Raw genomic sequence first — 24,005 nt, 5'->3', positions numbered from 1 at the left:
GAGATTCGTGTGTCCAAGAAAGAAACTGATTCTGAGGAGTAGTCCATGGTGAGCTTGATGGTGGGATGGAACTTGTTGATGTTATCGTGTAGTCTCTTTAGTGATTCCTTGCCGTGGGTCCATAGAAAGAAAATGTCGTCGATGTATCTGGTGTATAGTGTTGGTTGGAGGTCTTGTGCAGTGAAGAAGTCCTGCTCGAACTTGTGCATGAAAATGTTGGCGTATTGGGGTGCGAATTTGGTCCCCATGGCTGTTCCGTGTGTTTGGGTAAAGAACTGGTTATCGAAGGTGAAGACATTGTGATCCAGGATGAAGCGGATGAGTTGTAGGATGGCTTCCGGAGATTGGCTGTTGTTGGTGTTGAGTATTGATGCTGTCGCAGCGATGCCGTCATCGTGGGGGATACTGGTGTATAGTGCCGAGACGTCCATCGTGGTGAGAAGTGTTCCTGGTTCAACTGGTCCGTGGGTACTGAGTTTTTGTAGGAAGTCTGTAGTGTCACGACAGAAGCTGGGGGTTCCCTGTACGATGGGTTTCAGGATGCCCTCGATGTATCCAGAGAGGTTCTCACACAGGGTTCCGTTGCCTGATACGATGGGACGTCCGGGTGTGTTGGCTTTGTGTATCTTTGGGAGGCAGTAGAAGTCTCCCACGCGGGGATTACGTGGGATGAGAATGCGTAGGATGCTTTGAAGGTCTGGATCGAAGGTCTTGATCAGTTTGTTGAGCTGGTGGGTGTGTTCTTTGGTCGGATCTGCGGGTAACCGTCTGTAGTGTTCCTGGTTGTCCAGTTGTCGGTATGCTTCTTTGCAATAGTCTGTTCTGTTCTGTATGACTATGGCTCCTCCTTTGTCCGCTGGTTTGATGACGATGTTGCGGTTGGTCTTGAGAGCGTTGATGGCGTTGCGTTGTGCTCGGGTGACATTCTGGACTGTCTTCTGAGTGCGGCTGATGAATCTGGCATTGACGCATTTCCTGACAGCTTGAGCATACATGTCCAGCTGAGGGCAGCGACCCTCCGGAGGAGTCCAGTTTGACTCTTTCCTCTTCGGTTGCTGTACCGCGGATCCCTCTGTCTGCTGTTCCGGATCGTCGATTGTCTCATTGGGTTCGCTGCTGAAATCTTGGGGTTTGTGGTAGAATTCCCGGAGCCTCATTCTCCTGATGAATTCCTCTGTGTCCGCCGCGAGACTAGTGGGGTCCATTTTGGTAGTGGGGCAGAAATTGAGCCCTCGGCTGAGAACTTCGATTTCGTCTGGTTGAAGGGTGTGGTCGGATAAATTGACAATAGACTTCCCTGTGGTTGCAACCGTGGTACCAGGGGAAGCTTGGTCGTTGCTGGTGGTGATGCCGAGTTTCTCAAGCTTCCTGCTCTTGGTTTTCATGTAGGCAGCGTAGTTCCGTTGCCTCGTCTGTTTGGCGGTATAACGTAGCTGGTCTGCTGTGTCCTGAGTACAGGTTGAGAGTATGGACTCTATCTTGGTTTCGAGGTTGTGGCGTCTGCTGTAGAGTTGGTGTATGAGATGGTTGCGGAGTGTGCGAGAGGTACGGCGGCAGAGTCTCTCAGCGTAATCCGAGTTGTATGTGGACTTGAGTGGGTTCGTGATCTGGAGTCCTTTCGGGATCTTGTCTGCTTTCTTGCAGCTCTGTAAAAACTTGATGTCTGTGTCTAAATGCGCGATCTTCTTGGATATCCTTTCCACTGTGAGCCGGCAGTTTGTGGTGTCGATGGTAGTCATGATGTGGAGATGCCGGTGATGGACTGGGGTTGACAATTGTAAACAATTTTACAACACCAAGTTATAGTCCAGCAATTTTATTTTAAATTCACAAGCTTTCGGAGATTTTCTCCTTCCTCAGGCAAATGTTTCAAGAGCTCCTTGAAGCCTACGCATTTATACATATAGAACAATACATGGTGTTTACAGACTGCCCCTGCAACTGCCCGTTGCCAAGGCAATCACCGTTTTCAGACAGAGAGGTGTCACCTGCAGAACCCCCGAATACACATTCAACAAAAAAACAAACAGGGAAAAAAAACAGAGAAAAAAAACACAGAGAGAGGCAGAAACATCCGGAAGGCAGAGAGAGCCAGCAAATGACCCATTATATTAAAAACAGATAACATTTGTTCGCTGGTGGGGTAACGTGTAGCGTGACATGAACCCAAGATCCCGGTTGAGGCCGTCCTCATGGGTGCGGAACTTGGCTATCAATTTCTGCTCGACGATTTTGCGTTGTCGTGTGTCTCGAAGGCCGCCTTGGAGTACGCTTACCCGAAGGTCGGTGGATGAATGTCCATGACTGCTGAAGTGTTCCCCGACTGGGAGGGAACCCTCCTGTTTGGCGATTGTTGCGCGGTGTCCGTTCATCCGTTGTCGCAGCGTCTGCATGGTCTCGCCAATGTACCATGCTCTGGGGCATCCTTTCCTGCAACGTATGAGGTAGACAACGTTGGCCGAGTCACAGGAGTATGAACCATGCACCTGGTGGGTGGTGTCCTCTCGTGTGATGGTGGTATCTGTGTCGATGATCTGGCATGTCTTGCAGAGGTTACCGTGGCAGGGTTGTGTGGCGTCGTGGACGCTGTTCTCTTGAAAGCTAGGTAGTTTGCTGCGAACGATGGTCTGTTTGAGGTTGGGTGGCTGTTTAAAGGCGAGTAGTGGAGGTGTGGGGATGGCCATAGCGAGGTGTTTGTCCTCATTGATGACATGTTGAAGGCTGCGGAGAACATGGCGTAGTTTCTCCGCTCCGGGGAAGTACTGGACGACAAAGGGTACTCTGTTGGTTGCGTCCCGTGTTAGTCTCCTGAGGAGGTCTATGCGATTTTTTGCTGTGGCCTGTCGGAACTGTCGATCGATGAGTCGAGCGTCATATCCCGTTCTTACTAGGGCGTCTTTCAGCGTCTGTAGGTGTCCATCGCGTTCCTCCTCGTCTGAGCAGACCCTGTGTATTCGCAGGGCCTGTCCATAGGGGATGGCCTCTTTGACGTGGTTAGGGTGGAAGCTGGAAAAGTGGAGCATCGTGAGGTTGTCCGTGGGCTTGCGGTAGAGTGAGGTGCTGAGGTGCCCGTCTTTGATGGAGATTCGTGTGTCCAAGAAAGAAACTGATTCTGAGGAGTAGTCCATGGTGAGCTTGATGGTGGGATGGAACTTGTTGATGTTATCGTGTAGTCTCTTTAGTGATTCCTTGCCGTGGGTCCATAGAAAGAAAATGTCGTCGATGTATCTGGTGTATAGTGTTGGTTGGAGGTCTTGTGCAGTGAAGAAGTCCTGCTCGAACTTGTGCATGAAAATGTTGGCGTATTGGGGTGCGAATTTGGTCCCCATGGCTGTTCCGTGTGTTTGGGTAAAGAACTGGTTATCGAAGGTGAAGACATTGTGATCCAGGATGAAGCGGATGAGTTGTAGGATGGCTTCCGGAGATTGGCTGTTGTTGGTGTTGAGTATTGATGCTGTCGCAGCGATGCCGTCATCGTGGGGGATACTGGTGTATAGTGCCGAGACGTCCATCGTGGTGAGAAGTGTTCCTGGTTCAACTGGTCCGTGGGTACTGAGTTTTTGTAGGAAGTCTGTAGTGTCACGACAGAAGCTGGGGGTTCCCTGTACGATGGGTTTCAGGATGCCCTCGATGTATCCAGAGAGGTTCTCACACAGGGTTCCGTTGCCTGATACGATGGGACGTCCGGGTGTGTTGGCTTTGTGTATCTTTGGGAGGCAGTAGAAGTCTCCCACGCGGGGATTACGTGGGATGAGAATGCGTAGGATGCTTTGAAGGTCTGGATCGAAGGTCTTGATCAGTTTGTTGAGCTGGTGGGTGTGTTCTTTGGTCGGACCTGCGGGTAACCGTCTGTAGTGTTCCTGGTTGTCCAGTTGTCGGTATGCTTCTTTGCAATAGTCTGTTCTGTTCTGTATGACTATGGCTCCTCCTTTGTCCGCTGGTTTGATGACGATGTTGCGGTTGGTCTTGAGAGCGTTGATGGCGTTGCGTTGTGCTCGGGTGACATTCTGGACTGTCTTCTGAGTGCGGCTGATGAATCTGGCATTGACGCATTTCCTGACAGCTTGAGCATACATGTCCAGCTGAGGGCAGCGACCCTCCGGAGGAGTCCAGTTTGACTCTTTCCTCTTCGGTTGCTGTACCGCGGATCCCTCTGTCTGCTGTTCCGGATCGTCGATTGTCTCATTGGGTTCGCTGCTGAAATCTTGGGGTTTGTGGTAGAATTCCCGGAGCCTCATTCTCCTGATGAATTCCTCTGTGTCCGCCGCGAGACTAGTGGGGTCCATTTTGGTAGTGGGGCAAAATGGACCCCACTAGTCTTATTAGATGGAGCATGTGAGTTTCTCTGTAGTACAGGTTGAGGAGCTGGGAGACACAAAACGGAGGCAATACAGAACCATCACTGGTAGGAGGGTGTAATTACAGCACAATGAGTTTACACAGGTAGTTTCCATTATAAGTGTGGAGGTAGAAATTAATAATCGAAAAAGTTGACCGGAAGTGTGCAGACTTAAGAATTCTAATAATTACTATATTTACACTTATATAGAACCTTACCAGCTTAAAACTTCTCAAATAAAAACAGAAAATGCTGGAAATACCTAGCAAGTCAGGTAGCATCTGTGGAGAAAGAAACAGAGTTAACGTTTCAGGTTGATGACCCTTCATCAGAACTGAAGAAGTTGAAGATTAAACAGTCAGAACTGGAAGACGTTGAAGATTAAAACTTCTCAAAATGCTTCACACAACCTAGTACTTTTTTTGAAACACAGTAACCTTTATGTTAGTAGATCTCTTCAAAGGGGATTTTAGGAACCTACAGCAAGATTAGTGATTGCATCCAGAAGTTAGGCTAAAAAATTTAAACTGTGCGTACTCCTTCAAAATGCCAGCCTCCACCCATGCTGCATGCTAACACACACATTTGGAGGAAATGGGATCTGTGGGCATCCTACCTCCATGCAGAAAGTTTTGAATTGTACATCCAAAATGACACATATTCTGGCTAATTGTGGAAAACCTTTCCCAGCTGATAGACTTTTAATCACTGCATGTGATGTTAGATATTACATTGCTTTGAATCGGATCTTGAGGGTGCAAGGACTTTTATTAAGAACAAGACCAGCCTATTGCACTCTGTCAATAGCTAGAAATTGTCACGTGCAGTGCAGATACAATTAATATAAAAATAAAGACCAAGGCATAGAAACTGGACACTGCTGTGCCCATTTTTTGGATGCAGAACAGGGGAGCAAAAAGCAGCAATCCAGCTAGTCCCACTTCCCTGCCCTATCCCCGTAGCCCAGTAAATTTTTTCCTTTCAAGTACTTATCCAATTCCCTTTTGAAAACCACGATTGAATCTGCCTCCTCGACCCCCACAGGCAGTGCATTCCAGATCACAACCACTCACTGTGTAAAAAAGTTTTTTCTCATGTCGCTTTTGGTTCTTTTGCCAATCACCATAAATCTATATCCTCTGGTTCTTGACCGCGCCCCCCCCCCCCCCCACCTCCCGCCAATGGGAACAGTTTCTCTCTATCTACTCTGTCGACCCTTCATGATTTTGACCCTTCTTTACTAGCAGCATTTCGTTCTCTATTGCCTATTTGTGTTTAAAAACATAGTGATATAGGGTGATCAGTTGAATAAGGCAATAGGTTTGTGCTTGTGATCCTTCATATAATGTTACTAATTTCAGCCATATTGTGCTGAGAAACCATTGCATGGAGGCCAAGAATTTGCTCATAAGGAAACAGACAAAATCAAAAGGAAAATTTGTCAAAAGCCACTTTCAACCATTTCAAAGCAGCATTAAAGGCTTGGGGAATGGTCTGCCATCTGTGCTCAGTCAAATAATATATTGAACGTCTCTTCCATATATTCATTATTTCAAATATATTAATAATGCTTTTACAATCTTGCTTTTCCATACTTCTATTTCCCTTAGCTGAGTAATTGTGTTGTATAGATTTAAAGTAATTTCTTTAAAATTCTAGTTGCTTCTCTAGTTGCAGTAATTGACCACTTTTTATTTGTTTTTAGGATGTGAGTGATGCTGGCAAGGCCATATTTATTGCCCATTTGCTGAGATGGTGGCAGTGGGCCTTCTTTTGAAGAGCTGGTAGCTATTGTCTAAAAAAACTGAGTGGCTTGCTAGGCCTTTTCAGAGGTCAACCAGAATATGCTAATCTGACAAATGTTCTAGGTCTAGTTATTTTCAATTACGTATGAATGGTATATGTTTTGTGTACTACTCACTATGCTAACGCAACTATATAGGTATATACTCAATAGTACAGTTTTCTTGAAGAAGAGCAAGGGAATTCTCCTGGTGTCCTGGCCAACATTTATCCCTCAACCAACACCTAAAACAGATGATCTGGTCATTTATTTCATTGCTGCTTGTGGGAGCTTGCTGTGCGCAAACTGGCTGACGCATTTCCTATATTACAACAGTGACTACACTTCAAAAAGTATTTCATTGGCTGTAAAGCACTTTGGGATGTCTTGAAGTCATGAAAGGTGCTATATAAATGCAAATCTTTCTTTGTTTCTTAATATATTTTCAAAAAGGATTTTTCAAAACAAGTGCATTACATGCACAAATATTCTAAAACATAGTTGGTAATCACAGAATGTATATGCACATTGGTATTGCAGTAGGTAGAGGTCAGAATATCTGAATTGTTGAACCTGGAGAAAGCTCAAGAAATCACCTGCGTAAAAAGTAATGAATTTGGGGGTGCAAATTGTCCCATGTGGGAGCTGCAAGGAACGTTTGGTAGTAAAAGGCAAATCAAACAAACATATTTTCCCCAAGCCATAAGTGCAACAGCGACTTATTTCTGCATTGTAATTGTTAGCATTAAGTTGCCATCTAATGGTAAAGTAGATGAAAATATACTAATTTATCACTTTAATTAATAATGGGCTACTTGCCCTTTGGTATAACATACAAATGGGGAAGTGTATAAAATGGAATCTAAATTCAAAGTTACACGAATGAATGCAGAATTTAACTGAAAAAGCAAGCACTGCATATCTTGGACCAACAATTTAGAAAAAGGAAGAAAGAAAATATTTGAGCCTTAAAAAATATCAACAACTTCAGAATAGCTGATCAACTATGGGCCAAATAATAAAGTCTCCAATATTACCAGTGATCTGATGAATGTCAAAAAATAACTCTGAATGAACATGAATATGATACATTTACAAGTGGTTAATGAAGATCTGAAAAGGAAGGCGAAAGCTAAAGATGTCAGCTGGTAAAAATAATACTGATGCTGAAAGGAGATTACTGCTTACAAAAATAACATTGTGAAAAAAAATGTAGAAACCATGGACCGATTTTCATCCCCCTTCCCCCCCAAACTGGGCAGGAATGGGGTGATAGCACCAGGAAAATGGCAATGCAGCACTAACTGTCCTATTTGGGTGGGGTTTGATTTGAGAGGTGGTAGAGAATGAGTATTTTAAAGGAGTGGTGAGAAGGGTGCTACAAGATGTGGTGCTCAAAGGAGAAGATACCAGAAGAGTAGGAGGAAAGACCAAGGTGTGATTTAGTGATAAAAGTCACATTGTCCCATTCAGTGGTGAGATTGTACCAGAGGTGATGTGCTGCAGCTGCTGGGGTTGACTTTTACCATTGCAATGAGCTGGGGTGTCTATCTGAGCTAGGTTGCCAAAAGAGCTAGCCAACTTCTGTCAAAGTTGTGTAGTTTTGAAATCCTATATGAACACAGGTATCCAAAGCTCTTTTATAAATAATAAAGGTGACCAAGGTTGGGAACTAAACATTCCAGGGTACTTGATATTTCGAAAAGACAGGCAAAATGGAAAAGGAGGGGGTAGCCCTGATAATAAAGGATGAAATAAAGTAGTGAGAAAGCATCTTGGCTCGGAAGATCAGGAAGTAGAATCAGTATGGGTGGAGATAAGAAATAGCAAGGAGCAGAAAACACTGGTGGGAGTAGTTTATAGGCCCCCTAACAGTAGCTATGCTGTTGGACAGAGCATTAATCAAGAAATAATAGGAGCTTGTAACAAAGGTAATGCAATAATTATGTGGGACTTTAATCATAACATAGACTGGGCAAATCAAATTGGCAAAGGTAGTCTAGAGGATGAGTTCATGGAATGTATTCGAGACAGTTTCTGAGAACAATACGTTGTGGAACCAACCAGGGAATAGGCTATTTTAGATCTTGTATTATGTAATGAGACAGGGTTAATTAGTAATCTCATAATAAAGGGTCCTCTGGCGAAGGGTGATCATAATATGATAGAATTTCACATTGAGTTTGAGAGTGACATACTTAAATCCGAAACTAGTTTTAAATGTAAATAAAGCCAATTTCATAGGTATGAGGGGCGAGTTGGCGAAGGTAGATTGGGAAATTAGATTAAAAGGTATGCTGGTAGATAAGCAGTGGCAAACGTTTAAAGAAATATTTCAAAATTCTCAATGAATATATATTCCATTGAGAAATAAAAACTCCACAGGAAAAGTGATCCATCCGTGGCTAACTAAAAAAGTTAAGGATAGTATTAGATTAAAAGAAGAGGCTTATAATGTTGCCAAGAGTAGTGAACCTGAGGATTGGGAGGATTTTAGAAACCAGCAAAGGATGACCAAAAAATTGGTAAAAAGGGAGAAAGTAGAATATGAAAGTAAACTAGCAAGAAATATAAACAGATTGTAAGAGCTTCTACAAGTATGTAAAAAGGAAGAGATTAGCAAAAGTAAACATGGGTTCCTTAGAGGCTGAGACAGGAGAAATTATAATGGGGAATAAGGAAATGGCAGCAACATTAAACAAATATTTTGTATCTGTCTTCATGGTACAAGACACAAAAAGCATACCAAATATAGTGGCAAACCAAGGGGCTAATGAGAGTGAGGACCTTAAAGTAATGAATATCAGTAGAGAAAAATTACTGAGAAACTAATGGGTCCAAAAGCCCACAAATCCCCTGGATCTGATGGCCGACATCCTAGGGTTCTAAAAGAGGTGCCTGCAGAGATAGTGAATACATTGGTTGTGATCTTCCAAAATTCCCTAGATTCTAGAACAGTCCCAGCAGATTGGAAGGTAGCAAATGTAACACTGCTATACAAGAAAGGAGGGAAAGAGAAAACGGGGAACTACAGGTCAGTTAGCCTGACACCAGTCCACAGGAAAATGCTGAATCCATTATTAAGGAAGTGGTAACAGAGCACTGAGAAAACCATAATATGATTGGGCAGAGTCAACATGGTTTTGTGAAAGGGAGATCATGTTTGACAAATCTATTAGAGTTTTTTGAGGATGTAACTAGCAGAGTAAATAAAGGGGAACCAGTGGATGTAATATTGAATGCCTTTTGAAAATCCAAATATAAGGTGCCACATACGCAAGATAAGGGCTCATGGGGTTGGGGGTAATATATTAGCATGGACAGAGGTTTGGTTAATTGTCAGAAAACAGAGAGTAGGGATAAATAGGTCATTTTCAGGTTGGTAAGCTGTAACTAGTGGGTGCGCAACGATCAGTGCTTGGGCCTCAGCTATTTACAATCTATATTAATGACTTAGATGAAGGGACCGAGTGTAATGTATCCAAGTTTGCTGATGATACAAAGCTAGGTGGGAAAGTAAGCTGTGAGGAGGACACAAAGAATCTGCAAAGGGATATAGACAGGTTAAGTGGTTGGGCAAGAAGTTGGCAGATGGAGTATAATGTGGAGAAATGTAAGGTTATTCACTTTGGTAGGAAGAATAGAAAAACAAAATATTTTTTAAATGGTGAGAAACTACTAAATGTTGTTGTTCAGAGAGATTTGAGTGTCCTCGTACATGAAACACAGAAAGTTAGCATGCATGTACAGCGCGCAATTAGGAAGGCAAATGGTATATCAGCCTTCATTGCAAGGGGTTTGGAGTACAAGAGTAATGAAGTCCTGCTACAGTTGTACAGGGCTTTGGTGAGACCACACCTGGAGTACTGTGTACAGTTTTGGTCTCCTTACCTTGGAGGCAGTGCAATGAAGGTTCACTATATTGATTCCTGCGATGAGAGGTTGTCCTGTGATGAGAGAGTGAGTAGAATGGGCCTATACTCTCTGGAGTTTAGAAGAATGAGAGGTGATCTCATTGAAACATATAAGGTTCTTAGGGGAAATTGGCCCTGGGAGTCCTCAACATTGATTCTGGACCCCATGAAATCTCATGGCATCAGGTCAAACATGGGCAAGGAAACCTCCTGCTGATTACCACCTACCGCCCTCCCTCAGCTGATGAATCAGTCCTCCTCCATGTTGAGCACCACTTGGAGGAAGCACTGAGGGTAGCAAGGGCACAGAATGTACTCTGGATGGGGGACTTCAATGTCCATCACCAAGAGTGGCTCGGTAGCACCACTACTGACCGAGCTGGCCGAGTCCTGAAGGAGATAGCTGCCAGACTGGGCCTGCAGCAGGTGGTGAGCGAACCAACACGAGAGAAAAACTTACTTGACCTCGTCCTCACCAATCTACCTGTCGCAAATGCATCTGTCCATGACCGTATTGATAGGAGTGACCACCGCACAGTCCTCGTGGAGATGAAGTCCCGTCTTCGCACTTAGGACACCATCCAACGTGTTGTGTGGCACTACCACCATGCTAAATAGGATAGATTCAGAACAGATCTAGAGCTCAAAACTGGGCATCCATGAGGTGCTGTGGGCCATCAACAGCAGCAGAATTGTATTCCAGCACAATCTGTAATCTCATGGCCCAGCATATTCCTCACTCTACCATTACCAACAAGCCACAGGATCAACCCTGGTTCAATGAGGAGTGTAGAAGAGCATGCCAGGAGCAGCACCAGGCGTACCTAAAAATTAGGTGCCAACCTGGTAAAGCTACAACTCAGGACTACATGCATGCTAAACAGCGGAAGCAACATGCTATAGACAGAGCTAAGCGATTCCACAACCAACGGATCAGATCAAAGCTCTGCAGTCTTGCCACATCCAGTCGTGAATGGTGGTGGACAATTAAACAACAAACGGGAGGAGGAGGATCTGTAAACATCCCCTTCCTCAATGATGGCAGAGCCCAGCATGTGAGTGCAAAAGACAAGGCTGAAGCGTTTGCAACCATCTTCAGCCAGAAGTGCCGAGTGGATGATCCATCTCGGCCTCCTCCCAATATCCCCACCATCGCAGAAGCCAGTCTTCAGCCAATTCGATTCACTCCACGTGATATCAAGAAACTGCTGAGTGCACTGGATACAGCAAAGGCTACAGGCCCCGACAACATCCCGGCTGTAGTGCTGAAGACTTGTGCTCCAGAACTAGCCGAGCCTCTAGCCAAGCTGTTCCAGTATAGCTATAACACTGGAATCCACCCGACAATGTGGAAAATTGCCCAGTTATGTCCTGTCCACAAAAAGCAGGACAAATCCAATCCGGCCAATGACCGCCCCATCAGCCCACTCTCAATCATCAGCAAAGTGATGGAAGGTGTTGTCGACAGTGCTATCAAGCGGCACTTACTCACCAATAACCTGCTCACCGATGCTCAGTTTGGGTTCCGCCAGGACTACTTGGCTCCAGACCTCATAACAGCCTTGATCTAAACATGGACAAAAGAGCTGAATTTCAGAGGTGAGGTGAGAGTGACTGCCCTTGACATCAAGGCAGCATTTGACCGAGTGTGGCACCAAGGAGCCCTAGTAAAGTTCAAGTCAATGGGAATCAGGGGGAAAACTCTCCAGTGGATGGTGTCATACCGAGCACAAAGGAAGATGGTAGTGGTTGTTGGAGGCCAATCATCTCAGCCCCAGGTCATTATTGCAGGAGTTCCTCAGGGCAGTGTCCTTGGTCCAACCATCTTCAGCTGCTTCATCAATGACCTTCCCTCCGTCATAAGGTCAGAAATGGGGATGTTCGCTGATGATTGCACAGTATTCAGTTCCATTCGCAACCCCTCAGATAATGAAGCAGTCCGAGCCTGCATGCAGCACGACCTGGACAACATCCAGGCTTGAGCTGATATGTGGCAAGTAACATTCGCGCCAGACAAGTGCCAGGCAATGACCATCTCCAACAAGAGAGAGTCTAACCACCTCCCCTTGACATTCAACGGCATTACCATCGCCGAATCCCCCACCATCAACATCCTGGGGATCACCATTGACCAGAAACTTAACTGGACCAGCCATATAAATACTGTGGCTACAAGAGCAGGTCAGAGGCTGAGTATTCTGTGGCGAGTGACTCATCTCCTGACTCCCCAAAGCCTTTCCACCATCTACAAGGCACAAGTCAGGAGTGTGATGGAATATTCTCCACTTGCCTGGATGAGTGCAGCTCCAACAACACTCAAGAAGCTCGACACCATCCAGGACAAAGCAGCCCGCTTGATTGGCACACCATCCACCACCCTAAACATTCACTCCCTTCACCACCGGCGCACTGTGGCTGCAGTGTGTACCATCTACAGGATGCACTGCAGCAACTCGCCAAGGCTTCGCCAGCACCTCCCAAACCCGCGACCTCTACCACCTAGAAGGGCAAAAGCAGCAGGCACATGAGAACAACATCACCTGCGTGTTCCCCCTCCAAGTCACACACCATCCCGACTTGGAAATATATCGCCGTTCCTTCATCGTCACTGGGTCAAAATCCTGGAACTCCCTTCCTAACAGCACTGTGGGATAACCTTCACCACACGGACTGCAGCGGTTCAAGAAGGTGGTGACCTTCTCAAGGGCAATTAGGGATGGGCAATAAATGCCAGCCTTGCCAGTGATGCCCACATCCCATGAACGAATAAAAAAAAGATGGGGCTCGATATTAGGAGGGAGGCGGGTTGGCAGCGGGGGGGTCAACTGGCCGCGTGGGTAATGCGCCCAGTGAATTCGGGGTACTCCGCATGCGATCGCAGCCTAATTGACGGCACTTACCTTGGCTTCCAGGTTTCCCATCCTCGACCTGCGCAGCGGGCGCACTGCGCACCCGCATCACAGGCTGTCAGCAGGAGGAGCCCTATTTAAAGGGGCAGTCCTCCAATGCTCCTCCTGCAGCAAAGAACCAATTTAGGAGCATGGAGCAGGCCAGAGGCAAGGCTGCTCCAAAGTTCTCTGACTCTTCAGTCCAGGTTCTGCTCAATTGGGTGAGGAGGAGGAGGGAAATTTTTTTCCCATTGGATGGGAGGAAGTGTCCTCCCTCCACCACCAAGAAGGCCTGGCTGGAGGTGGCCGAGGAAGTCACCAGCAGCGGCAATATGAACCTGGGTGCAGTGCAGGAAGAGATTTAATGACCTAACCAGGTCAGCCAAAGTGAGTATACTTAAGCATTCTTGCACACTCTGTCTTCCACATCACCTCCACCACCACACAATTCCTTCTGCACAGCCACCACAACGCTCTCGCATCACTCCTCACATCCACTCAACTATCATCCTCACCTTGCCTGCACGTACTCACTGCCCCAGTTCCTATTCGAACACTACCACGCAACCCAATCCTCATACACTCTCATGGCTATGTCTCACACGCACCCTCCCATGCATCTCCCTCACGCTCACCCCCACCCACACCAATGCATGCAGTGGGTCACCATGCAACCATCACTCAATCACGCCTCTGTGTTTTGCCTTGATAGGAGAAGAGATGCCAGAATACCAGGAAAAGGGCAAGGACCGGAGGGGGCCCACCACACCAGGTGGCCTTAACAGATGTGGAGCAGCAGGCACTTGAAATAAGCCAGACACTGGAGTGCCTGTCCATGGTGGACGCCGAGACTGGGAGTGCACAAGCGGCTGGTGACAGAAATCTAACACTCAGCACTCATGATAGCGAATGATCTTAGCATCACTTGGCATCTGCAGCGCCTCAACATCTGTCCACATGCTTAATATTGCTTTCTGTTCTCTTGCAGGGCCATCTGTGACCACCGTGACGGCGGAGGGCGATTCCTCAGAGGACCTGCCGGCCTCTGAGGGGGCATCACCACATCTGAGCCAGCCATCCACCAGCGCAGATACACACACCTCGGTGGGTCCCCGTCCTCACTTAGTTGGGCTTGCACATGGTGAGTCACCACGCACATGTGAGCATGAGCAGACCTTGGTGGCAGGGGCAGCCGTGGAGAGTCCGTGTCGGTGTGAGCACTCTTCTCCAGGCTCTGCTCAGCTGGACCCAGATGCTGAACCCTGGGGCCAGCCATGTAAAGGAGAGTCATCGAGGGGCAGCAGCACATTGCCGAGGTACTGGAACAGTTGCCACGCGCACTCTCCACAATTGCGCAGAGGATGGAGGATTCCAACTCCTGCATGAGTGGAATACTGTCACAGGGACGTGAAGGCATCTCTGAGATGGTGTCGCGGGTAGGTGCGGGAATGTCTGCGATGGAGGAAAGGCTAGCCTCCATCGAGCATCATGCACGGCTCAACAATGAGTCCATTCAGGCCCTGACAACGGCCGTTCGGATTCAGGGTGAGCAACATTCTGCCGCCTTAAACAGGTTGACAGAAACCTTCCAAGACTTCACACAAGTCCTCCAAACTGTCATCCAGCAGGGTGGAAGGAGTGTTGTGGGCCTGGGCCAGGAGAGGGATGATGGTCAAAGGGGACATGGAAGTGGGGATGCCACTCAAAGCACTCCCACGTCTCACACGTTTACCCCCTCTCAACCAGTACCCACAATGCTGCCCCCTCTCCAGGTGGCCGAGTCTGCCCTTGCACAGGTGCAGGTGGAGCAGTCTTTGGAGGGGCCCTCACGGGGACCGAAACCCAGAGGGCATCTGCGCAAATCATCTAATCGGTGAGGCCATAGACAAGAGCAACCTGCCACTACCTCTGCTGAAGCCACAGGGGTAGCACCACATAGGGGTTCCCGGTAAGGTGAAGGATTTGTGAGCACAAAGGGGATGCACAAGGATATAAGACGAAATGTCATGTATTTGATTTATTTTCCTTTGTTTTGCAAAAAATCATAAAAAATTGTTATCAACACTACTGCCATGTCTTTGAAAATCTTGTCTGATTTGCGCAATAATGCCCTTTCCTGAGGATCACTATGAAGACCCACACCCGATGCCACCCATTGTGTCACTGCAGAGTGGGTGTAGGTGTGTCTGCAGGGCTCTTTTGTGCAGACGACTGAGAGACGCCGGCGATGTCCCCGGTGGCACACTGAAAGGATGCGGAAGAGAAGTTGTTGAGGGCAGTGGTGACTTTGACAGCAACAGGTAAGAAGATGGTGCTCGGGCCAGCCGGGAGCAGCTCGGCATGAAGGAGGCTGCAGATGACTCTGAGTCGAGTGACTCTGAGTCTCCGTGTGCACTGCTGCTCAGAGGTGTCCAGGAAGCTGAGCCTCAGTCTGTAGACACTGTGGCAAGGGTAGTGCCTCCTGCGTCGCATCTCTCTCTGCGGTTGCCCTCCCTCCTGCTGTGCAGGTGGATGTGTCACAGCACTGTGTTGTGGAGCTCTACGTGTCAGAAGTGGACGGCGTGGCCGGCGAGGCTGACGATGCTGTTCATCCTCCGAGGAGGTCATGACTGCAGCTATGGCGGTCCCCATCCGAAAGATGTACGTTTGAGGGGGTCCACAAGGTAGGTAAACGTGTCTGCACACCGGGGTTGAGGTTCCAAGTTGGTGAATTTTATTGTTAGGAGGAGGGTGGGAGGCCAAACTTTGTCCAAAGTGACAAGAGTGGCCTCCTGCAATGAGTGAGGGTCTCCCCCCCCCCCCCCCCACCTGTCAAATGGACCTTTGCAGCTGCCACAGGCTGGTGGCTGCAACACGTCCATTTCAACTGGGAGTGTTTCCCCCAGTACGGGAAACACTCTCAGTTTAGTTGAAAATCCCACCCCTCCTAAAATATCCTACAAATCAGGTCTGCTAATGACCTGAACTATCAAATTAATTGCCTTAAGTGGGATCCGGCCGGCTTTAATTGCCGGCGGGAGTCCCGTATGCGGGAGCTGCGTGCGCATCTAAGCGCATCACTGGGAAACCTGGAAGTGGGCGGGTTGGAGCCGGGCTCCGGACCCGCCCCGGGAATCCCCGATTTTCGGAGCCCCCCCGCCACGAACCCGCCGGCTCGGACGTCCAAAAATCGAGCCCATTGTGTCCCTTAGCTGGAGAGTCTAGAACTAGGGGGCACAGTCTCAAGATAAGGGGTCAGCCATTTAAGACAAAGCTGAGAAGGAATTTCTACACTCAGAAGGTTGTGAATCTTTGGAATTCTCTACCCCAAAGGGCTGTTGATGCGGAGTCATATATTCAAGGCTGAGATAGATAGATTTTTGGACTCTAGGGGAATCAAGGGATATGGGGATCGGGCGGGAAAGTGGAGTTGAGGTTGAAGATCAGCCATGATCTTATTGAATGGTGGAGTAGGCTCAAGGGGCCTTATGGCCTACTCCTGCTCCTATATTTCTTATGTTCTTAACTAAACTATGTCGTTTAACTTTGGTTGGTTAGGTGCTTCTGAATATTTTTGTTTGATGGAATTCAAAGGTGTGGCCTGTCTATACTTAACGTTGGAGCAAGCAAACTTTGTGCAGCTACCACGTTCAACAATTGACATATATCTGCAATGGGGTCTGTCAATTCGACCAGCTTAGTTCTCCACCAAAACAGGTGCAAGCATTACAGTCTGGAAAACCACCAGCACCAAGATGATATAGTCAGAGCTGCCTCCGAACAGCTGAACACACATCAGCTATTCCATCCCTGAAGGCGTGCAGCAAGGGCCTCAATTGACCATTATAAATCATATTTCCTTGTTTAATCTATGATGCTGTGGAATTCACATCTTCAGTCTACTGTAGGTTCTTTATCTGACAGTATTTTTCAGAATTTTGAGAGACCAAAAAGTAACAATTATTGAACAATCATCACATTGTATGCTTAATGTTTTTGTTGTTTCTCCCCAGTAGTATTTTGCAATAAAATGTTTATATTTCGTATTTTACCATTATTTGTTTTGCCGTGATTTATGGTTTAAATAAATGAAAAGAACCCGCAGCAGATCATGTCTTCCCCTCCAATAGATAATTTATCACTCTGAGAAAGAACCCAATCCAACCGCACCCTATAGAATCTACATATATATGATTAATATAATAAGCAGTATCTCTCTTCATCCTTTATGTTATTAATATCAATTAATAGGAAATGCTATTCCCTGCTAGAACTATAACGTGTGCACACTGCAATCCCCTGGCGCTTTCCAGTACATTGTTTAATCCCAAGCTGAGAAAGGCTCCATCCTCACAACTCGTCATCCTCGCAGAGAGAGACGCCCTTTCGAAAGGGATCCTCCTCCGAACACGGCTCCACAGTGCACACGCCAACAAAATGGCACAGACAAACACGGCGAGGAATCGGAAAGAAAGAAATAGCTGGGGTAAGTCAGACATCTCCCTGTGGTCGGCAAAATCTCTACGTTCAAGCTTACGGATCAGAGAAATATTGCACCTTCTTGAAGAAGGCCAAGAGAGGAGGTAGGGGAAGGACTAAGTGCAGGAGCCAGGATGCTGTCGCTTGTGGGGATCAAGGGACATTTAGTTCCAATGCTGGTTGAACAGGGCGGTTAAAGGACGAGTTTCCTGCCGAATACCGCACAAATATTAAAAAGCCGTTGCTCTTTTATGAAGATTCAAATAATCGTTGTATTTGGTCTTGTGCATTATTTTTGCAGGAGCCGTGCAATGTTGTGGAAACCGGCCTTTGCATTAAGACAGCTGGCAGGCTCTGGGGGTTATGGCTGGTTATTCAAACAGGCCCTCGTCTGTTAGCTAAATAAATACAAAAAGGAAGAATGTGCACACTGTGCGCCACCCGAGCTAGATCTCCGAAACACAAATGCCTGGGTGCGAAGGAATTTGACGGCAGTACTGTTGCGAACGTCCTTGTTTCTGCAGTGATCCGCCCTAGGAAGGAACGAAGTGTCTCGGCTTTTAAAGGGGTCGGTGCGAATGGGATTCTTCTCTCCTTCCCCGTGCCCCCCCCCCCATCCAACCCCATTCATGGTACTCAAGGGCAGATGCTTTTCATCGCACTCTTCGTCTCCAGCAATACCTAAATGCACCATGTTGGGGGAAAAACAATCGATGCCAAGCAAACACTTCCAGGCATGTAAACCTCTACCACCACCCATTATGACGTTTGTTTTTTCCATATCGAGATAGGTAATATGTTAACATAATTTTATTTCACATGTTTCAATTTATAATTGAGAATGCTAAATTATAATGATTGTGACCCACAGGAGCAGGAGGCCTGTGCAAAGGTTTGGTTTGGGGCCCCTACATTTTACTAGACAGTGATACTAAATATTACTGGTGTCAAATCCGCACACCTACAATCGTGGAAAGGCATGCTTGCAGTAGGTAATATCAAAATAGTTACCAAATGATCAGGGATCTTTTACCAGTGTGTAAGTGTCCTTTCCGCTCAGGGCCCCTGACTGGCCCGGGACTCCATGCAATTGCACAGTCCTACCGTTTCCTCAAATCATTAGACCATACTCTGCAATTTTTTCCTCCATGTGATGACTTTCCCTCTGATAATCCCTTCCTGTGGTACTTGCCTCCCCCTCAACCTCGTCACCACAGAGCCCCCAGTTTTATTTCTTCTAGTATATCTATATTAGTGCTGCCTCTCTTATCAAAGTGAGCTTGTGGATAGATTGAAGAGCAAGAAGCAGTCTTTGGAGGGAGGAAGGAAACAATGGTGGTAAGAACTCAAACTCAACTTAGAAGGATAGCAATTACAGACATCCAGTTCTGGGAGCAAGATACTAGGAAACACTGGCTCCACCTTTTATCGTAAGATTAGTATTCATAACTCATTTTTTAAAAAGTCTTTCTCTTCATAAATATGTATTGGTGAGTTGCGTCCAAATCTAAAACCCCTGAAGCTTACTTAACAGCACTGGGAACCTTCCAAGCTGAGGCAGACTGGAGAGGGAGTGATGGAAAGGGTGCGAAACATGGACAAGATCAACAGTAAAGCTAGAAGGAATATCAGCAGCAAGGAAGTGTGTGGAACTAGTGGAAGTGTCATCTACAAATTTGAAGCTTGAGGCAAAGAAGGCTGTGGAGGAAACCTGCAAAGCTGAACCAGATAGCATAGTAGATAGAAGGGAGGTATTGGCAAAGGAGGTAATAACTAACTTAGGAATTGTGAAGCATCAGTAATGGAACCAGTGGATAGCACATGCCAAGAGGAATAATTAAATTGAACCAGAAAACGCAAGCATTGGCAAGATCAGTGGCAAAGGTGATGTTTCTCTGGAGATGTAAAAGGTGTGAGAAGTGGAACATTTTCTAAAAAGATAAATGTATTGGAAGCAGGGAAGTGCACAGAGGATGCGTGGGTGGGGAATGGAACTGAGAAGTACTCAGTGATATTTTCATCAGCTGTTTAAAGGTAGGTGATTTTTTTTTGTTAATTAAAACCAAAACAGGTACATCTATAAAGCTAGTATCTCCACTTTCCTCACCCACACGGGCAAAACAAGCATATGACCTCTTATTTTAACATTCACCCATCAGACGAGGCATAATCTGCGAGTAAATGTCTACTGTACACCTACTGAGAAAACGCTATTAAATAAGGAGTGGACAGCAGACATCATTAAGGAAAGAGACGAGAACAAATTAAACGATGCAGCACTGAATCTTGATGACCATTTCAAATCTCTTTAATCATTGGGTCCAGCCATTGCTCAGAGGACATTAGTGGGAGGATGGTTTCAGGGTTCACATGGAACCTCCCTCCTGACCAATCTTCTCCATTTCAATAGTCACTTTGGTTCTCCCAAGACTGATAAATTCCTGGGGACAGATTCATTTGAGTTAGAATAGAATATGGTTCTGTGGTAAGAAATGAAATCAGTCTGAAGACTAGGTAGCAAGGGAAAACTTAAGTTAAAAGTGCCAATGACTTGTCAGCTTGGGTCAGTGGTAGCATTCTTGCTTCTAGGTCAGAAGGATCGGGTTTGAATCCCACACCAGAACATGAACAATAATCTGGGCTAACGCTCCATTGCTGAGGGAGTGTTGCACTGTGGGAAGTGCTGTCTTTAAGACGAGGTGTGAAACTGAGGTCCTGTCCAACTGTTCAGGTGGATATTAAAGATCCCATGGCACTGTTTGAAGAGGAGCAGAAAGTTTCCCAGGTAACCAGGCCAAAATTCCTCCCTTCAATGAATACCAAACAAAAACAAGATTACGTTTGTGGGACTTTGTTGGCGCATAATAGCTGCCATATTTGCTGCATAACAGTCACTGCACTTCAAAAGTAATTCATTGTTTGAAGTACTTTACAATTACAAAGAATGTATAGCACAGAAACAAACATTCAGCCCAACAGGTCCATGCCGGTGTTTATGCTCAACGTAAGCCCCCTCCTACCATTCTTCATCTAACCCTATCAAAATATCTCTAGTCCCTTCTCCCTCATGTGTTTATCTAGCTTCCACTTAAATGCATCTATGCCAGTCGCCTCAACTACTCTTTGTGGTAGCGAGTTCCACATTCTTACCACTCTCTGGGTGAAGAAGTTTCTCCTGAAGTCCCTCTTGGATTTGTTAGTGACTATCTTATATTTATGGCCCATAGTTCTGGTCTCCCTTGCAAGTGGAAGCATCTTCTCTACGTTTACCCTATCAAACCCTTTCATAATCTTAAAGACCTCTACCAGGGCACCATTCAGTCTTCTCTTTTCTCGAGAAAAGAGCCCCAGCCTATTCAATCTTGGTATAACCTCTCATTTCTGGTATGATCCTAGTAAATCTTTTTTGCACCTTCTCCAGTGCCTTTATATCCTTTTTATACTGTGGAGACCAGAACTGTTCACAGTACTCCTGGTGTGGTCTAACCAAGGTTCGTACAAGTTTATCATAACTTCTCTGCTTTTCAATTCTATCCCTCTAAAAATGAACCCCAGTGCTTGGTTTGCTTTTTTAAAAAAAATGGTCTTATTAACCTGCGTCACTACTTTTAGTGATTTGTGTATCTGTATCCCTAAATCCCTCTGCTCCTCGACCCCATTTAGACTCTTATTATCTAAGGAGTATGTGGCCTCCTTATAATTCCTAACAAAATGTACCACCTCACACTTATCTATATTGAAATTCATTTGCCAATTACACGCCCATTCTGCAAGTTTAGCAATGTCTTCCTGCATTTTGTCGCAGTCCTCCTCAGTATTAACTATACCCCCCCCAATTTGGTGCCGTCCGCAAATTTTGAAATTTTACTTCCGTTTCCCGAGTCCAAATCATTTATGTAATTGGTGAACAACAGTGGTCCCAGCACTGATCCTTGTGGAACACCACTTCCCACCTTTTGCCAGTTTGAGTAACTACCTTTAATCTCTACTCTCCATTTTCGGTTTTGTAGCCAGCTTGCTATCCATTCTGCTACTTGTCCCGACTCCACATACTCTAACATTAGTCATGACTCTGCAATGTGGTACCTTATCAAAGACCTTTTGAAAATCCAAATAAATTACACCTGCTGCGTTACTTTGAGACATTTCATCAATGTGGTAAGATGCTATAATAAATGCAGGTATTTCTTTCTTAAGACAGATCAACCGAAAATCCTTTACCTGTTTCTTTTCAAGTACATCTTACAGTTAAGGAATTTTATATTGCAACACTGTATTAAATATTTCTCTGCTAAGCAGTGAGTTTGGAGCAGTAAAATGAAAAGTAATTGCATCAACTCTGATTTTATGATAGTTCAACACAGGGAGCTGGAACAAAATAGAAAATGTAGGTCAGAACAAACAAACAAGTTAACATTTTGGGAGTGGACATTTCCTGTTTTGAGAAAGGGTTCGCACTTGAAACGTTAACTTCTCTATTCTCTGCATGAATGCTGACTAAGTCACTGTGTTTCCAACATTTTCTGCTTTTGTTTCAGATTTCCAGTATTTTGCCCTTTACATGGGAGTTAGTGTCAGTTTGGCTTAGTGGTAGCTTTCTCATCTCCAAGTTAGAAAGCTGAGGGTTCAAGCCCACTCCAGGACTTGAGCACAGTACTGTATTGTCAGGTGCCGTTTTATCAGATGAGACAATAAACAAATGCCTAACAGTAAATAGTAAAGTGTCAAATATGCATAAAATATGTTTCCCTTTTGGAGATTTAATCATTGTTTTACATTGTTTAATGGTTTTATATATACTTTACATTAATTTACTTGTAGGTTACACAACACATTTTCTTCAATAGGCGGACACACACTATGACTAAATGTTCTGATATAATTTACCAATCAGAAAGGGAATGTATTGATCTTTTGCTCACAATTAAATTAGACTGTTGCCTTGCAGATATTCCTAATTAAATACTTTTTCACTTGCTCAATACAATGAACTAAAGTCAAGATCTGAATACAGATGATCATATTTAACCTAAATAATTAATACCATATTTTAGAACTGGTTTTACTATGATATGCTAAAACTATTTTTGAATTACCCTGGTAATTCACACCTTTCATAATGTTATGAATTATTGAAATATTTCATATTGCTACATGTCCAATTAGGACATTGATATAAACTTGCACATAGGTTAGAAATACTCTAAAGATGAAGATACTACTGCATTCATTAAGCTCTATATTATGGTTCAAAAAAAGGTAGTTCAAAATCAGAATTCGGTGAACAGCTGCAGATAAGTTACAGGAAAGCAAACTTTTAGATCAGTTGATCCCACTTCTGTATTGAGCCCAGAAATATTTCAATCTACCTTAACCTTAGGTTATATAATAAGTTATCATTACTGAAACATAAACTATTGCTACATAGACAACCAATCACCCAGCACAACAGTGTTCATCTTTGGGCAGTTGAGTAGCTTGCATGCTTTGTGCAAAAAATGTTTGGGCACCTCAGTTATAATTTGGATTTGTAATAGTAATGTTGATGCTAAAGTAAAAACATAAAGAATATAAATTCCTATACTGTGCTAGAAGTGATGGGTTGCGTATTATGGACTGCTGCTATTCGTGCTATCAGCAGGAGGCAGTGAGCAGGGGCTAAATATATTCTCACAGAGAAAAGAAAAAATGGAGGGCAACTTACATAGAATTACAACTTGGAATCAGACAAGCCTGCTGCTTCATCTTTCCCTACTTCCATCTTGCTCTATTAAAGTGGGATGAGCAGGTTAACCTCCTCCAAGGGAGTGATGCATCTGTGATTTGTTAGCCTCTCTCCATTTCAGCTCTGTGTACTTGAATTAAGTGCAATCTTATCGTACAAGCAGAAAAGTGTTCTTGAGAAGCTGTAAGTTGAAAGGGTATGTCAACAGTGGTATAATATGTGCCCAATCTGCAGGCCAAAATGTATGTTAGGAAGTGACCATGCATCATTCCTCAATCTGCCAAATGGTACTGCTTTCCTCAGAAATTCAGTGGATTAGAAGTTTGAACCTGTTATCTTCTATTATATGCACAAACCTACAGAGAAAAAGAAGAAATAAAACATATTTGCCTGGAAATAGGAGCACACAACGCATGCACCTAATGAAGGTTAGCGGTAGGACCGCGGCAAATTGGTCTGCATGCCTCATTAAGATAGCACCGGCGAGTTGGAGACGTCATATTCACTGCCCAGACGCTTTGGGTGGGGGGGGGGGGTGTGGGGGGGGCAGCAAGATCAGCCATCTCATACGTCAGCCAAGGTCCTCAACAGTCCGTGGGAAGGCAATCAGGAGGGAGTGAACAGTGGCTGGTACCGGCCCTCGGATTTAATGTGGAGCCAGGAGGAGCGTGTTACGGTCATTTGTAGTCCAATTTTGCAAAGGGGCCTGAAACTGGTGTTAGGCTTCTGATTTGCATATGCAATGGATCCATTGCCAGTTACAGGCGCGCGCCCTGGTCACCTATGGAGGAACCCCAACCAATATGGCGGCAGTACACTTCCGGTGCAGAATGAGTGTGCACATACTGTTCGCCATATTGGACCTTTAGGCACCCGTTTTATACCTGTAAAACAGACA

The 24,005-nt window shown here is 45.4% G+C and overlaps 1 protein-coding gene across 1 annotated transcript in view; it reads left to right on the top strand.

Annotated features, from left to right (window-relative positions):
- The first annotated feature begins 17,266 nt into the window (after positions 1-17,266).
- Positions 17,267-24,005, top strand: part of atl1 (atlastin GTPase 1) — a 56,076-nt gene continuing 49,337 nt past the window's right edge. The window contains exon 1 of the mRNA XM_067991642.1: positions 17,267-17,389. Within this exon, the coding sequence (XP_067847743.1) occupies positions 17,341-17,389 (49 nt within the window). The 5' untranslated portion in view covers positions 17,267-17,340. The remainder of the gene's footprint in view (positions 17,390-24,005) is intronic.

The sequence above is a fragment of the Heptranchias perlo genome, chromosome 10, assembly GCF_035084215.1.
Source record: "Heptranchias perlo isolate sHepPer1 chromosome 10, sHepPer1.hap1, whole genome shotgun sequence".
Classification (NCBI taxonomy): Eukaryota; Metazoa; Chordata; class Chondrichthyes; order Hexanchiformes; family Hexanchidae; genus Heptranchias; species Heptranchias perlo.
This window is presented reverse-complemented; position numbering and strand designations above follow the sequence as displayed.